Genomic DNA, 18,162 nt, shown 5'->3' with positions numbered 1-18,162 from the left:
GTATGATGGCTGAGCAGTACAAAAATCCTGAAAATTATTGCATGGCATAAATAATGGCATAAGTCAATCACGCCAAACTTTCCTGGAATTCCTGCACTAGAATAATGGCATGTGTTATTGATCCACTGTTACTATTTACAGGAACATCCAGGCCATTGTGAAAACAACTTGTTCTTTTCCCCATACTATGTAATGATTACAGCGTATGGCTGTGTAATGTTTTAAGCTGTGATGTTCTTCTATCGGGAAATGCCTTCCAGTCCCCATCACCCCACCATCCCCGTCCAGCTCCCTTCTCTGGTGCTGGCTCACTCAAGATGTCAGCTTTGGTTCAGTAGTAGCACTCTTTCTACTGAGTCAGAAAGTCATGGGTTCAAGCCCAATCCAGAGACTTAAGCACATAATCTAGGCCGACACTTCGGTGCAGTACTGAACGAATGCTGCATTGTTGGCGTTTCCATTTTTTAGATGAGGTTTTAAACCGAGGCCCCATCTACACTCTCAGGTGGATATTAAAGATCCCATGACATTATTTGAAATACAGGGGAGTTCTCCCCAGTGTCCTGACCAATATTTATCCCTCAACCAACATCACTAAAACTGATTATCGGATTATTTCACTGCTGTTTGTGGGGCCTGCCTTATGCAAATTGGCTGCCACCTTTCCTACATTGCAACCGTGACTACACCTCAAAAGTACTTCATTAGTTACAAAGTGCTTTGGGACATCCGAAGGTCATGAAAAGGTGCTATACATTCTTTCTTTCTCTGGGATACTATCTCCTGCATTTCACAGAATCACAGAATTGTTACAGTGCAAAAGGAGGCCATTTGGCCCATCGTGTCTGCACCAGCTCTCTGATTGAGTAATTCATCTAGTGCCATTCCTCCTTCTTCTCCTGTAACACTGCACATTCTTCCTTTTCAGATATGTCTCGATTGAACCTGCCTCCACCCACTCTCAGGTGGTGCATTCCGACCTTAACCTGCGTGAAGAAGGTTTTCCTCATGTCGTTTTTGCTTCTTTTGCCAATCACTTTAAATCTGTTCCCTCTCGTTCTTGATCCTTTCATGAGTGGGAACAGTTTTTCCCTATCCACTCTGTCCAAATCGCTCATGATTTTGAACACCTCTATCAAATCTCCTCTCAGCCTTCTCCAAGAAAAACAGTCCCAACATCTCCAATCTATCTTCAGAACTGAAGTTACTCATCCCTGGAGCCATTCTCTTGAATCTTTTCTGCACTCTCTCCATTGTCTTCACATCTTTCCTAAAGTGCGGTGCCCAGAACTGGACGCAGTACTCCAGCTGAGCCGAACTAGTATCTTATACAAGTTCAACATTATCTCCTTGCTCTTGTATGCTATGCCCATATTAATAAAGCCCAGGATACTGTATGCCATATTTGAGGGCCAATCATGTGGTCTTATATCTGGTCAGCATCAATGCTACTGTATGCCACTTAGAGAAGACACAAAGCCTGTGAAGGCCCCATGTACAATTTTCCTCTCACATTCTGATGCTGTAAAGAAATGCGTGAACCCCTAAACAGCACCTGCTTGCACCAGAACATTTGAGATTGGGAATTCCGAATTAGTGGGAGAATTAAACCCTGCATCAGGGGAGGCTGTGGTGTAGCGGTATTATCAGTGGTAATATGAACTAGTAGTCCAGAGGCCCAGGCTAATGCCCTGGGGACATGGGTTCAAATTCCACCACGGCAGCTGGTGGAATTTAAATGTAATTAATAAATTAAAGTAATTAATTAAAATTTGGAATTAAAACGGGTGGCATGGAACTATCTGGTTCACTAATGTCCTTTAGGGAAGGAAATCAGCCGTCCTTACTTGGTCTGGCCTACATGTGACTCCAGACCGACAGCAATGTGGTTGACTCTTAACTGCCCTCTGAAATGGCCTAGCAATCCAGTCAATTGTCAAGGGCAGTTAGGGATTAGCAACAAACACTGGCTGTGCCAGCGACACCCACGTCCCATGAAAGAATAAAAAATAAGTTCACACCGTGATGCAAGTATCGATTAACTATAACTTTATTTCTGTGATGTCTTAAGCATATCTTTGTACAATATGCAAAACATTTTATTCTTCCATATAAAAGAATCTAATTTACAGTTTTACATCTATCATGAAACGGGAGATGTTTACAGCACAGAAGGGGGACATTTAGCAGACCATGTCTGTTCTCCAATCATTGCTGGAGCAATCTAAAACTAAATTCATTTGTCCATTTTCTCCCCACAGCCCTATATCTTCCTCTGTTTCAATATTTATCGACTTTTCCCTTAAAAGATATACCAGATTCTGCTGCAGTCATTCCCTTTGCAAAGCATTCCATGCTCCAGCAACACTCTGTGAAGAAATTTGTCCCAGTCTCTCGCCTCATTCTCTTAGTGACAATTCATCACTGACTCCCTAAAAAGAGGAAGTAGTCTATTCACACTATCTAAACCCTTCATAATTTAAAAATCCCCTCTTAACCTTCTCTGCCTTTAGTGGAAATAGTCCCAGTATATGAAGCCTCTCCTCGAAACTGCAACATTCTAATGCCTAGCATCATCCTGCGCAGTCTCGACAGCTTTAACGTCCTTGCTGTAATATACCATGACTAGTCTGTGAGCGGCATGAGGCAAATGAATTTTACCCATGCTGATTCAGAATTTTTGCTCAGAGCATGATAAAACTTCCCGTGTATTGCACACATCTTCATCTTCCACGAGGCTCATCGTGTCTGTATGTGCTTCTGTATGTGAACCTGTGCTTCTGCCATCTAAGTTACACGTCTCCTCTCCCAGCATTGGTGACATGCTCACTGAGATAGGTAAGAGACTACTGAATGGAAATGCTGAGCACTTAAGGAAACTCCGAAAGCATTCAAAAGCTACTTAATAGTAGACGTGTACTCAGAAAATTCAATTTAAACTCTAAGCAGGTTTCAAAATATCCATTATGCAAATACATAGCTACAGATTGTGTCTGTGGGGCCTGGGCATTATCCAAATGGTAAAAAAAACTGTGGAGTACACCAGAGAAAAACTAATAAGCTTTCTGAAAAGGGCTTTAAGCAATGTCTCAGATACTTTCTATCTCCAGTGCTGAGATGCGTATTTTTTGCAAAGAGGACCTGCTGCCCTCTTAGACTTTGGTGCATACAAAGTCACAGTTTTCACAACTTAAATGAATTGAATCTACTAGAAACCCTGTTTGCCGTGCCCAAGCAGGCTCCTGTTTTATCCCCAGTGGAGGAACATATCCACACACCCCGAAATACACAATGCACCAAGCAAATGGGTGTTTTAATTTGCATGACTAACTTCAAGGTGAAAACACGAAAGAGATATGATACCTCCCATCGAAACTTTCCAGAAAGTATTCAAGAGAAGATCATTTCCTTAAAATACAAATGGTTTCTACCTAAACTTACTTCTTGGACACCCAATGCATTGTGATCTTGCACATTTCAACAATCTGCAAGTGCCCAAATGTGAGTATCAGGTCAAGATGGGATCAGGTGTAACACCAGCATAGGTCAAAGAAATCTGTCGACATTTGCCATCAGAACTCACAGATTAGTTGGAGGGCCACCAGAATTTGTGGAATCATGCCACACCGAGAAGTCAGAGCCTACAGAAGAAATCCAGTAGGAATTAAATTGACAGCTTTGACCTTTGCACAGATGCCATCCAGCACCTCATCCAAATGGCTCTTCTTTGAGTGACACCAGATGGTGAAGGACCAACATTTCTCACTCCCCGTAGCTCCCCAAACTTTCACCTTTAGTTGATGACAGTTAATAATGATGGAGTCTAATTCATCCTCTCTCAAAACATTGTAATAACTAAACTGATGGTAGAATATGAGAGGTAATTGCTGTTTTCCTTCCATAGAATATCCATAATTATTCCACTGGAATATAACATATAAAAAAATTTAAACACAAAAAGGCTATTTGTCATGCCAAATCCATTCTTTCCACAGACTACTTGCTGACTGTTTTGTTATGGATTGTACCCAACTTCCTGTAATGTCTTTAGGAAAGCTTCTGCTCAAATTCTGCCAACCCTCAAAAGTTAACTCTGGCAAACTGCACAACATCTATCTAACTTTACACCCCATTATTGAATATAGGGAGCTAGATGCCTTGTCATGACATTCCAGGGTCCCAGCAGCTCAGGAAATGTCTTAGTTCACAGAGCAATTGAATATTCCCCCATATTTATCTTGATAACTCTCAGGTGTAGAAATTTGTCTCGGGCAGTGATGCAAAGCAGGTGGTATCAGATCGGACACCTGTTATAATGAGCACCCGATATTCAGTTGCATTGCAGTCAGTGGAATTAAATCTCATGCATTGCGAATAACAGCCAACCAATCTGATAGCACCCACTTTGTGCCACTGCCTCAGTTTCCGTCCTAAGCAAATTTTCAGTTTCTTTAAAGGTATCAATTGGTACAGATTGGTTTAATTGGGAGTCTGTTCTGGACAAGTGATTCTAAAGTAAGGGTTGAATTTTTCTCTTCAGAATCAGGAATTTGGGTATACACCCAATTAGCAGGGCTCATGATTTTCCATCTGTTTAATTTTCTCATTGACAACAAAACCTTCCTTAATATACCAATGGCTCACCTTTTTCTCTCATTGCTGACTTTTGTCAAAATGCAGCAAAGGCCATTTAAAGCAAGAAATACCATTTAGGTCAGGAGGGTGGAAGCTATCCTGGGCCTGCAGAAGGAAGGCCAGTTGCAGCAATATTATAAAGACCAACCTACCCCCGACCGCTCTCCTTCACTTAAGGCCATGTATCTCTTCCTGGAGGTCTGCAGGTCATGTAGAGCCTCTCTTTTAAACATCACAAAAAATCTTTGGGACCCTTCTACCCACTCTACCTCTCCACCCCGAAATCAATGCCCACCACAAGGATTGATTGGGAAGATGACACAACTCTCTCATAACCTCCTCGACCACTGCAGTCCAAACATTCCCAGATAGTAATAAGCCTACATTTTTGTCTAAGTGCACTTTATGTGCTACCTGACATCTCATCAGCTCTTTCCTTCTATTACTGGTAATGCTCAGACATTTGCAGTGCCATTGGAGCACTTAATCCAATACCCACAAAAGATAAAATTCAACTAACAACTAAGCTATCTAGCGGATCATCTGTCTTTGCATTCTGGCAGAGTGAAAACTTGCTGTAAACCCAGATTGATATGAGACAAATTTCAGTTAAATACCTATTACATCAGCAATAATTCATCGAGCCAACTTAATGCATGTCGTCAGTACTATAAAGGTCACTTCCTTCCAGCAGTAACTTGGCAGCATGCAGTAACAAGCCGTCAAGTATGCATTCACATCTACTCCCAAAATTACAACAACAGCTTGAATTCATATAGTGCCTTAACTGTAATAAAAGCTCCCAAGGCACTTCACAGGAGCGATATCAGACAAAATTTGACAATGAGGGCTGGATTTTACGTCGGGTGGACGGCAGCAGGCCACCGACCTAAAAGTCAGTGGCGAACCCGCTTCCACCTCACCTGGGGATCCGTCCCGTATTTTATGGGTCCCCAGGCTTTGAGGTGGGACTTCCACCCGCTTGAGGGAGGAAATCCCGCCTCATTGAGCTGCCGGCCAATCATCGGGCTGGCAGCTCTTAGTCCCAGCAGTGCCACTGGGAGCGGTGGCCACTACTGGGACTGCAGCCCAGCCAAGGACATGGAGCCAGAAGTGCAAGTAAGTTTGTGTTGCCTCGCCGGGGATAATTGATCAGGCCCCAGCGAGGCAAGGGTGGTCGTTTGGCGGGAAGGGGGGCGTCTTGGGTCCTGGGATTTTTGTGGAAGTGGGGGCGGCCCTCAATCGGGCACCCTGTGCCCGATTGTCAGGCCCCCCCCCCCCACCCCGGGGCACTGAGAGGCCGTCAACATTCACCGGGCGGCCTTTCCTGGCTCCAGGATGCCCGCTTGCCACGGGTAAAATCCCCATGGAGGCAGGAGAAGGCTCTTAAGTGGCTGTTAATTGGCAACTTAAGGGCCTTAATTGGCCTGGGGCGGGCAGCCCGTTTCCCCCCCCCCCCACCCCAACCCGGCGCTACGTAAAGTGGGGCGGAGGCGGGACCGAGTCAGGAAGGCCTCCTGGAGGCTCGCGCTCCATTTTACTCCACCCATGTTCCTACCATGCCCCTAACAATCGGAAAGGCTTTCATTTCATCAATATGCCGGTGATGTTGAATCACAAGAACAAAATCATGTAGGTGACTGTTTGATACCTCAGCAGCATCCACGGCATCCATGATGCTTTCATCTTGAGCCACTTCATGTTGCCAGTACTCTTTGATGGAGCAGGCAGACTTAGATTTACCCTTCCATATTCCTGGGTCGCTTTCCATCAAAAATAGTGTGGGCATTTTCCACCTTTTTTTCTCTCTTGGTCATGCTTCAACTGCAGCTAAAAAAGTAAGTGAGCAACTTAGTTGTAAACTCCAACAGAGCTGCTCTGAACCAGCTGTTAAGAGATGTGCAGGAGCTGATTCATCGTCAGTATTCTCACTTTTCTTGTGGAGAGGTTGAGTCTTGTGCCTCTGTTTTTAGGGATGCAGCTGAGATTAACAATAGCAAAACCAAACTTGTATCCCACTGCCGACACATGATACACCAGCCTTCACTTCAAGAATTCTTATAATGCTGTGACGTTTAGGCAAGTATATGGAACTGGAACTTATGGAATAAAGGCCCAAAACTTGATGGAGAGGCACAATGACATGGCAAGTGCCATGAATTGGAAGTTTTGTATTAAGTGCCACAAGTTGCTAGGAATGTGAGTTGATAATCGCGCAGCGAGGTCAGTAGGGCATTTGAGATCTCATGAACATCAAGTCCAATGGTCTGTCTGCTTAACCAATGAAATTTAAGGATGGAGAAAGAAACAACGGAATGAGAAAAGGGTGAATTAGAGTCAAACTAGATGCAGAATGAAAAATAAAGAGAGGGAAAGAAAGATTGGATCAAGAGACAGAAATAAAAAGACAGAAAGGAAAGGTAGGGGGAAAAAAATTAATTTTAAAAACCTCTGGAAACAATTTATTACCTACAGGATTTGGGATTCCATAGTTTCAGTTGTTCCTTTACTGGGCCCCCAAGGTTGAGTGGCATATTAGGGCCATGAATCACATTATTAACGGGGTCCCTAGAACATGAAATACCAATCCTAACTGGCTGCAGTGGGATTCATTCTTATTGATGGCACACATCCAGCAATTCCTTGATATGCATTGGGAACGTTGACAGCGAGCTTCTGTTTTTGCAAGGCTAACGGTGGAAAAAAATCGTGCAGCAATTTGTGGCAATTCTCAACTCATGGCATATCTCTTCCTCGCCATCACTAATAATGGTGGGTGCTGTGAACTCGCCATTATTTTTCCAGCAATTTCTGGGCCAATATGACTGCTATTTTAGTCATCTTTTCTGATTTCTAGAGTGAGTAGTCAGTCTCTAGTACCATACACTTTTAAAATATTAGTCTTAGGGTGTGAGCAATGGCCTTATTTAGTGGCCAGCTGCAGTTGCCCTGAAAAGGTGGTACCTCATATTCCATATTACTTCAATCTGTGTTATGTCTGCAGCCTGTAAAATGACTGTATTAATGGAACATACTTTAGTTACATGCTCCGATCTCACAAGATTTCCATCAACATTACAAGTATGAAATTCAATTCAATGGTGGACTGCTCTCATATCACAAACATGGTCATTTATAAAAGCACTGGAAGTTATATCATCTGAATGTGATTAAGCTGCCAGTGCCTCAGAGGAAGCTACTCATCCAGTGGTGGTGTTCTTTGATGTGTAAAAATCATGTCACTTCATATCAGAAAGACGCGAACATTTTACTTTTTATACTTTATACTTCTAGTTAATTGATAGAATGAATATTTTTGAGGTAGCTTAGGGTTGATGTAAGAAAAATGCTTTAGGCTACTTTGGCCTGGTGTTGAATGACCATTGAACTGCAAACATTCTGAAAATCTGGCAATTCTGATCTCCACAATAATGCAGCCTGGGCTACTGAGAGATCGATATTGTGAAGAAAGAAGGCAGTAGAGAGCTACTGTCTTCAGGAGGGATGCAGAGGATGAAATAGACCTTCAACAGGAAGGAGAGGGCAGGAATAATATTTGAAAGGCAAGAGGGAATGAGAGCTTCTTTACAAGATTGTTGGAAAGAGACCCTTTTTATGTACTTGGGTAAAAAGAGAGGCAGAAAGACTGCAACCTGGGCTATTTCTCACATTAACTAACACCTAAGTACTCATTATTCACCACTACTACAGAAAAAAATGAATAGAATTACATATATATGCTACTGTGTAGAGGGCATAGAATATTCCCCTTGTATAACAAAAACAAAAGAACGTCAGTCGTCCTTAATAAAATGAGAGAGTTCCACTTGGAATATTTATACTATTGTGGGTGGCTAAGAAAATTAAACAAAAGCAAAATAAAAAATGGTACATGATAAGTACCAACTGCTGACCTGGAAAGTGTAAAAGAAGCCTAGAACACAATCTTGTCAGCCATAGGTCTGCCAGAATTGCCAGAGAGACTATTTTCACAAATCCCATTGCTATGGTTACAATTGGAAGCTGAATCATTTCCAGGAGTAGCCAAGCAACTTCGCCTAATAGCAATTAGTGCCAATTAACTGCCCCATTAATCATTGTTGGCTGTGAAGCTTTTCCCCTCGGGAAAATAAAGGGAAGCAGTTCATTACCCCCTGCTGTGATTTACCAAAGCTATACCCTTTTAGCAAATTTCCAAAATTCCTTTTCCTAGATATTTAACCCTTAGTCTACTGCAAATCTGAGAAGCTGCATTTAACAGAACCAGGAAAAAAGCCTTAAAGTTTTTAACATTACATTTCTCACATTCTTACAGCTTGCATTTAATCTATTACACTTTTGTCAAAAAGGAGTCCAAAGAAAGAAAGAACTATTTGCATTTAATAACACCTTTCATGACCTCAGGATATCATAGAACATAGAACATAGAGCAGTACAGCACAGTACAGGCCCTTCGGCCCACGATGTTGTGCCGAACCCTTAACCTACTCTAAGATCAAACTAACTACCTACCCTTCATTCTACTATCGTCCATGTACCTATCCAAGAGGCGCTTAAATGTCCCTAATGTATCTGCTTCTACTACCACCGCTGGCAGCGCATTCCACGCACCCACCACTCTCTGTGTAAAGAACCTACCTCTGACATCTCCTCGAAACCTTCCTCCAATCACCTTAAAATTATGCCCCCTGGTGATAGCCCTTTCCGCCCTGGGAAAAAGTCTCTGGCTATCAACTCTATGCCTCTCATCATCTTGTACCCCTCCATCAAGTCACCTCTCATCCTTCTTCACTCCAATGAGAAAAGCCCTAGCTCCCTCAATCTTTCTTCGTAAGACATGCCCTCCAGTCCAGGCAGCATCCTGGTAAATCTCCTCTGCACCCTCTCTAAAGCTTCCACATCCTTCCTATAATGAGGCGACCAGAACTGAACACAATATTCCAAGTGTGGTCGAACCAGGGCCTTACAGAGCTGCAGCATAACCTCACGGCTCTTAAACTCAATCCCCCTGTTAATGAAAGCCAACACACCATACGCCTTCTTAACAACCCTATCAACTTGGGTGGCAACTTTGAGCGATCTATGGACATGGACCCCAAGATCCCTCTGTTCCTCCACACTACCAAGAATCCTGTCTTTAAGCCTGTATTCTGCATTCAAATTCGACCTTCCAAAATGAATCACTTCACACTTTTCCAGGTTGAACTCCATCTGCCACTTCTCAGCCCAGCTCTGCATCCTGTCAATGTCCCGTTGCAACCTACAACAGCCTTCCACACTATCCACAACTCCAGCAACCTTCGTATCATCGGCAGACTTGTTAACCCAGCCTTCCACTTCCTCATCCAAGTCATTTATAAAAATCACAAAGAGCAGAGGTCCCAGAACAGATCCCTGCGGAACACCACTGGTCACCGAGCTCCATGCTGAATACTTTCCATCGACTACCACCCTCTGTCTTCTATGGGCCAGCCAATTTTGTATCCAGACAGCCAACTTTCCCTGTATCCCATGCCGCCTCATTTTCTGAATGAGCCTACCATGGGGAACCTTATCAAACGCCTTGCTAAAATCCATATACACCACATCCACTGCTCTTCCTTCATCAATGTGTTTTGTCACATCTTCAAAGAATTCAATAAGGCTGGTGAGGCATGACCTGCGCCTCACAAAACCATGCTGACTGTCTCTAATCAAACTATGCCTTTCCAAATAATCATAAATCCTGTCTCTCGGAATCCTCTCAAATAATTTGCCCACTACCGACGTAAGACTGACTGGTCTATAATTCCCAGGGTTATCCCTATTCCCTTTCTTGAACAAGGGAACAACATTTGTCACCCTCCAATCATCCGGTACTACTCCAGTGGACAGTGAGGACGCAAAGATCATCGCCAAAGGCGCAGCAATCTCTTCCCTCGCTTCCCGTAATATCCTTGGGTATATCCCGTCTGGCCCCGGGGACCTATCTGTCCTCATATCATTCAAAATTTCCAGCACATCCTCCCTCTTAACCTCAACCTGTTCGAGCATATCAGCCTGTTCCACGCTGTCCTCACAAACGACCAGGTCCCTCTCACTAGTGAATACTGAAGCAAAGTATTCATTTAGGACCTCCCCTACCTCCTCCGACTCCAGGCACAACTTCCCTCCACTATCCCTGATCGGCCCTACCCTCACTCTGGCCATCCTCTTGTTCCTCACATAAATGTAGAACGCCTTGGGATTTTCCTTAATCCTACCCGCCAAGACTTTTTCATGTCCCCTTCTTGCTCTCCTAAGTCCATTCTTCAGTTCCTTCCTGGCTACCTTGTAACCCTCTAGAGCCCTGTCTGATCCTTGCTTCCTCAACCTTAAGTAAGCTTCCTTCTTCCTCTTGACTAGATGTTCCACATCTCTTGTCATCCAAGGTTCCTTCACCCTACCATCCCTTCCTTGCCTCATCGGGACAAACCTATCCAGCAGCCGCAGCAAGTGCTCCCTAAACAACCTCCACATTTCTGTCGTGCATTTCCCTGAGAACATCTGTTCCCAATTTATGCTCCCCAGTTCCTGCCTAATAGCATTGTAATTCCCCCTCCCCCAATTAAATATTTTCCCAACCCGTCTGCTCCTGTCCCTCTCCATGACAATAGTAAAGGTCAGGGAGTTGTGATCACTATCTCCGAAATGCTCTCCCACCGAGAGATCTGCCACCTGGCCTGGTTCGTTGCCAAGCACCAAATCCAACATAGCCTCCCCTCTGGACGGCCTATCTACATATTGAGTCAGGAAACCTTCCTGGACACACCTGACAAAAGCTGCTCCATCCAAACTATTTGCACTAAGGAGGTTCCAATCAATATTCAGGAAGTTGAAGTCACCCATGACAACAACCCTGTTACTTCTGCACCTTTCCAAAATCTGCCTCCCAATCTGTTCCTCCGCGTTTCCTCCGGGAAGCTCCAAGAAATAGTGGCAGACTGAGAGATGTAAGAAAAACAGTGCAAAACAGTGCGAATTGACCATGCCATCGACTGAGCAGGACCCATGTGTCAGCTGTTGGCACTATTGCAACGTAAAAACACTTTTGCTTCTACAGAGAAGGTTCAATGCAACCAAATGATTAAAAAAATGTAATTATCACAATGTTCTATTTCCCCCTGCAACTCTGGCACCTACACCCACAGACACAAATGTAAACGAGACTAGGGCTAAGGAAAGGTCATTCAGCTCATCAAAGGTGATCCCTCTAGTACCGTAACTCTTCCATCATACCATCCAACTGTATTTTCAACATATAATGTTTTGTTTTTGAAAGATGAATCTAAATAATGTCTTATTATTTGTTCAGTACTAGAAATGTAAATTCTAAAAGTCAAATATCAAATTATCATTAAATCAGCAGTATTATATCCTGATCATGAGCATTATGCAAAATCTGACTCTAACTAACAGAGCATGAGTGTATACACGTTGAATTTTTCCTGCAATCAACACTTTTGTACATTGAAGTTTCAACGTACCATAATAGCGTTTCTAGAGTGACATACTAATACGACCAACTAGCTGCACCCACTTTGCAGAAGCTTTCTTTATTGCATCTTAAAACTAAGTGTGTAAATAATTTTAAAACATTGAAACATATGGTTAATATCAAAACCTTTGGCTTATAATGTTCTTGACAGACACATTATGCTTCTTTAATGTAGCATCAATATAATATTTTAACTTATGAGCATCTCAATTAGCTAAGAGTTGGCTGAGAATCAATTATAATCATAGAGCAATTTTTTTTTTGTTCAGTGATGGTTGTGAAAGCTTCCCTGGTTTGGGGTTGTACTAGGGCATCGGATGATTCATTATGCTGTCAACCTCCAACTAGCACCTAATACTTTTCAGGAGATGGAGAGAGGTTTTAACTGAAAATGCCCATTATCTACAGATGGGATGGATTTAGCACTGCTAGTGGGACCAAATACATCAGTGATGGGACCCAAGGGAAAGGCATGGCTAAAATAACCTACACTACCAGAATGTGCATCTGTCACAAAAGCTGCTTTGATTGTCCTAAGTGAAGAACAACAATCGTGTAATGTGCTCTGTTTTCAATCCTGAATGACCCAGCACTAATTTTAAGATTACTTCCCCATGGCTGGGATTTTGTCTTGACAACAGGGGTCTCGTCTACTGGCAGAGGTGCCAGCGACAGCCCCGCATCGCCTCCTGTGGGAAAGGCCCCCCAAGTCAAGTGTCAGTTAGGCACTTAAGTGGACAGCGGCGGGTCTTCCCGGGATCAAGGACCCTGGTGACGCAAGTCCCGCCCTCTGAGAGCTGCCGTTCAATCAGAGGCCAGCAGCTCTGTAACTGAGCAGCGCCACCACACAGGCGGTGGCTGCTGCCATTACTGGACTTACTGGAGGCCCTGGAACCAAGTCACAGGTAAGTCACAGTGGGAGGGGTTTTGTGGGGTGCGGGTCATGGGGCAGGAGTTGTACAGGGGTCGGCAGCATGGGCAGGGGAGGTGGCTCTCAGCGGGCCGTTCCCCCAATGCTGGGTCTCTTCAGGCACTAAGGGCCTTTTAACAAGGAACCAGGCCCCCCCACAGCTGGAGCTGGCAAGCAACCTGCACAGGTCTGCTTGGCGTGCTCGCCGAGTGGCGACAGGCCTGCCCACCACTGGGCTAATTCTGCTGGCAGCAGGATAAGGCCCTTAATTGGACATTAATTGCCCACTTAAGGGCCTCAATTAGCTGCAGCGTGGGAAGGTGGTGGGGTTCGCCCACCCCAACCCCGCCTGCCCGCCCGCCCGCCACCATCTCACTTGATTACATGCTTTCCCTACCTCCAAACCAGATGCTGGGGAGAGCATAAAATCTGCCCCCCCCCCCCACACCTATGTTTTTGATTTCCCCACCAGAGGAAATAGCTTCTCTCTATCCTATCAACTCACTTTTATCCTATTAGACCTCAAAATAATGGACAGATTTTTGGAATTTGATTCCCAAAGCACCAGTAAAAATCACAGAATACTGTGTAATAAAAATGGAATTGGATGATTTAGTCATTGTATAACAGTGGTCCTGATGTTGAGCTCTACATGTTGAGCGGCACAGTCGCGCAGTGGTTAGCACCGCAGCCTCACAGCTCCAGCGACCCGGGTTCAATTCTGGGTACTGCCTGTGTGGAGTTTGCAAGTTCTCCCTGTGTCTGCGTGGGTTTCCTCCGGGTGCTCCGATTTCCTCCCACATGCCAAAGACTTGCTGGTTGATAGGTAAATTGGCCATTATAAATTGCCACTAGTATAGGTAGGTGGTAGGGAAATATAGGGACAGGTGGGATGTGGTAGAAATATGGGATTAGTGTAGGATTAGTATAAATGGGTGGTTGATGGTCGGCACAGACTTGGTGGGCCGAAGGGCCTGTTTCAGTGCTGTATCTCTAAAAACTAAAAATGACATGCTCACCTCTTTCATTATAAAATATAGGGTTGGATTTTACAGGCCCCCCGGCATCGGGGGTCATGGCGGTGGGGTGGGTGGTGGTGCGGAAAATGCTTCCGGCAGCGGTCCACTACGAGCCTCAACACCGGGGAGTACCGGCAGCGGCGAGGCCACATGGCGGCCCCCCACCACTCAGCGACGGGAGCCAAATTAGCATAGAGAAATTTATTCAAATCAATACATTGAGTACTTACCCCTTCCCGTCGTCCATTCCGGTGCCATATGGTGCCAGTGGCCAACACTCCCATGCCTTCAGATACCCATCCGGGGATCCGATGCGGGACACTGTTGGGGAGGGAGGAGCAGGTAAGTATCTCAGTGCGGGATTGGGGGAAGCGGGGTCAAACTCCTCCGATTGGTGTGGGGGATGGTGGGAAGAGGTAAAGATTAAAGTTCGTGAACTGTGTGGTTGGGGGGGGTGGGGAGAAGGTCAGGTGCACAAGGTAAATATTTTGGAGGTGGGGGGAGAGGGCAGGGATGAATTCTGTGGTTATTGGGGGGTTGGGAGGGGGCTAGAAACATTTATTTCATTTTGTTGATTCCATTTTAATAAACTATATCTTTAAATCTTTAAATGAAGTGGAAGGGCTCGAAGCCCTTTAAAAATGGCATTGGCGGCTGCGCAGTGGCACCTGTCACTGTTGCTGGGGACGGACTGCCCGCCCCCTCCATGTCTTTGGGGGGGCGGTCCACGCCAGCCATTTAAATGAACCACCATGTTTAATATTGCGGCGGCTCTGTGAAGCTCGGTCCGCATGCCATTGTTTACGGCCGCTGCTGATTATGGAGGCAGCAACATAAATTTCAACACATAGTATCCTCTGAGTCACTGTGAGCAACATGGGAAATTTCCTGGTAATATATTGAAACATTCCTAGTGCATGAATCACAAAAGTTTAGTATGCAGGTACAGCAAGTAATTAGGAAAGCTAATAGAATGTTATCATTTATTGCGAGGGGAATTGGATGCAAAAGTAAGGAGGTTATGCTTCAATTACACAGGGCATTGGTGAAACCACCTCTGGAGTACTGTGTACAGTATTGGTCTCCTTATTTAAGAAAGGATGTAAATGCGTTGGAAGCAATTCAGAGAAGCTTTACTGGACTAATACCTGGAATGGGCGGGTTGTCTTATGAGAAATGGTTGGACAGGCCAGGCTTGTATCTGCTGGAGTTTAGAAGAGTAAGAGGCGACTTGATTGAAACATATAAGATTCTGAAGGCTCTTGACAGGGTGGATGTGGAAAGGATGTTTCCTCTTGTGGGAGAATCTAGAACTAGGGGTCACTATTTAAAAATAAGGGGTCGCCCATTTAAGACAGAGATGAGGAGAATCTTTTTCTCTCAGAGGGTCGTGAGTCTTTGGAACTTACTTCCTCAAAAGGCGGTAGAAGCAGAGTCTTTGAATATTTTTAAGGCAGAGGTAAATAAATTCACTGATCTGAAACGTTAACTCTGCTTCTCTCTCCACAGATGCTGCCAGACCTGCTGAGTATTTCCAGCATTTCTTGTTTTTATTTCAGATTTCCATCATCTGCAGTATTTTGCTTTTAATTTAAGTAAATAAATTCTTGATAAGCAAGGGGGTGAAAGGTTATTGGGGGTAGGCGGGAATGTGGAGTTGAGGTTGCAATCAGATCAGCCATGATCTTATTGAATGGCGGACCAGGCTCGAGGGGCCGAGTAGCTTACTCCTGCTCCTAATTCATATGTTCATATGTATTCCATCTCTGACATCCTGTCAGTATCACACTCACTTCCTGTAATATTTTCCCCATCATAGTTTGTCAGAAACTCCTCTACTATCATCATGAGCAGTGCCATGGGAGAGCTACTAGTTTAAACTAATATCTTGGGTAAAGCTGTCTTTCTTTGTATTTTGTATGTCTGAGTTCACAGAACAGTAAGGCAGCATGAGCAATGAGCCCTATCTCTAACCCACACTCCCTTCGAATGTGGCTTCCGAGTGGGGACAAGGAATCGGTGAATCTACACTGTACTGAACTATCTAATCCAAATTTTAAGTTTTTTTACTTCTGTTTTCAAATCAAGAAGAATGAAATATACACCCTGGATATCCAACAGTTTACTACTCATCTGTTTAAAGCATCCTGAGCCAGTTGCTAGCCCAGCTGATTGAGGTGCTGAGGGAGTACAACACATTCAATTATTTAAAAGCCCGATAGTAAGTAATGCAGTGAATGTTTGGTCTCTGGTTATGCCTGCACCCCAGGGCAGAACCTCCTCTACCAGCAGCAACACTGAATCTTTAATGAAACAATTTTTGCCAAGTTCACATTGATACTCGGCCTCAGAGTGTAGCTGCTCTATCATTGAATTAACTACAACTGATTCCTGCCAGGTCACTTTTCCCCAGTGGAAACCTACCGCATCTTTTTTGAAAAACATTTATCAATTTCACACCTGGTGGAGTCTTTTGGAAAAGGGAAAGACTGGCAGTTTCAGTTAATTTCCCAATTTTAAATGTCCTTTTCTGTCCTGAGGTAAGAACATTAAAGTCTACAATTACTATGTTGAAACTCTTACTTCTGAATTTCCTAGTCTGTTAATATTTAATATTATACATTATAAGTACATGCCAATTGTCAGGACTGGGGTGAGTGTATAATTTATAGTAAAAGCAAACTAATCTAACCACTTTTCTTTTTAATTGGCTGTTTTTCAGCATTTGCCCAGTTTTGGTCCCTACCTAGAACAGCGTAAGAAGATTATAGCAGAGCATAAACTGAAGCAGAAGGAGCTGAAGGAAGTGATCCAGGAACCTGATGAAGAACCATGTGCAGTCAAGAAGCCCATTCCAAGAGTTCAGGTAATAAGAACAACAATAGCAAAAACCTGCAGGTAAATAACCCCCTTAATGTAGAAAAAGAACACCAGAAGATGTTTCACAGAGGTGTATGGAAAAATTGAAAGGCAAGCTAAAGAATGAAGTCTTAGGAGGGGTGACCAAAAGCCTATTTGATGTGGTGGCTTTTAAGGAAGGTGTTAAAGAAGAAGAGGTAGGCGGACAAGTTAAGTAAGAAAGTACCAGAATGTGGGATCTAGGTGGCTGAAGGCACAGCTGCCAATGCTGGGCCGAAGGGAAGTGTGGTTGCACAAGAGACCAGAATCAGAACAGAGTTATGGGAGTATTGCATGATTGGAGGAGGTTACAGGGAAAGGGAGGAGCGAGGCCTTAAAGGGATTTAAATGCAAACATGAGAATTTTATATTTGAGGCCTTGAAGGACCAGATGCCAATTTAAGTCAACGAGGGCATGGGTGATGGGTGAGTGGGACTTGATGGGAGTTAGGATACAGACAGCAGAGTTATGAATCAGCTGAAGTTTCCAGAAGGTGAAGAATGGTAGGTGAGACAGGAGAGCATTGGAATAATCAAAAAAACAAAGAACAGTACAGCACAGGAACAGGCCATTCGGCCCTCCAAGCCTGTGCCGATCTTGATGCCTGCCTAAACTAAAACCTTCTGCACTTCCGGGGTCCATATACCTCTATTCCCATCCTATTCATGTATTTGTCAAGATGCCTCTTAAACATCTCTATGGTACCTGCTTCCACCATCTCCCCCGGCAACAAGTTCCAGGCACTCACCACCCTCTGTGTAAAAAACTTGCCTCGCACATCCCCTCTAAACTTTGCCCCTCTCACCTTAAACCTATGTCCCCTAGTAACTGACTCTTCCACCCTGGGAAAAAGCTTCTGACTATCCACTCTGTCCATGCCGCTTATAACTTTGTAAACCTCTATCATGTCGCCCCTCCACCTCCGTCGTTCCAGTGAAAACAATCCGAGTTTATCCAACCTCTCCTCATAGCTAATGCCCTCCAGACCAGGCAATATCCTGGTAAACCTCTTCTGTACCCTCTCCAAAGCCTCCACATCCTTCTGGTAGTGTGGCGACCAGAATTGCACGCAATATTCTAAGTGTGGCCTAACTAAAGTTCTGTACAGCTGCAGCATGACTTGCCAATTTTTATACTCTATGCCCCGACCGATGAAGGCAAGCATGCCGTATGCCTTCTTGAC

The 18,162-nt window shown here is 44.2% G+C and overlaps 1 protein-coding gene across 2 annotated transcripts in view; it reads left to right on the top strand.

The window, feature by feature from the left end:
- LOC137372719 (dihydropyrimidine dehydrogenase [NADP(+)]-like) overlaps positions 1–18,162 on the top strand; it is an 823,566-nt gene that overhangs the window by 768,502 nt on the left and 36,902 nt on the right. For both annotated transcript variants that reach the window (XM_068036861.1, XM_068036859.1), the window contains one exon: positions 16,803–16,946. In XM_068036861.1, coding sequence (XP_067892962.1) covers positions 16,803–16,946 — 144 coding nt within the window. The remainder of the gene's footprint in view (positions 1–16,802; positions 16,947–18,162) is intronic.

Source organism: Heterodontus francisci, chromosome 8 (assembly GCF_036365525.1).
Source record: "Heterodontus francisci isolate sHetFra1 chromosome 8, sHetFra1.hap1, whole genome shotgun sequence".
Lineage (NCBI taxonomy): Eukaryota > Metazoa > Chordata > Chondrichthyes > Heterodontiformes > Heterodontidae > Heterodontus > Heterodontus francisci.
Note: the sequence above shows the minus strand (reverse complement) of the source record. Positions and strands in the feature narration are given on the sequence as shown.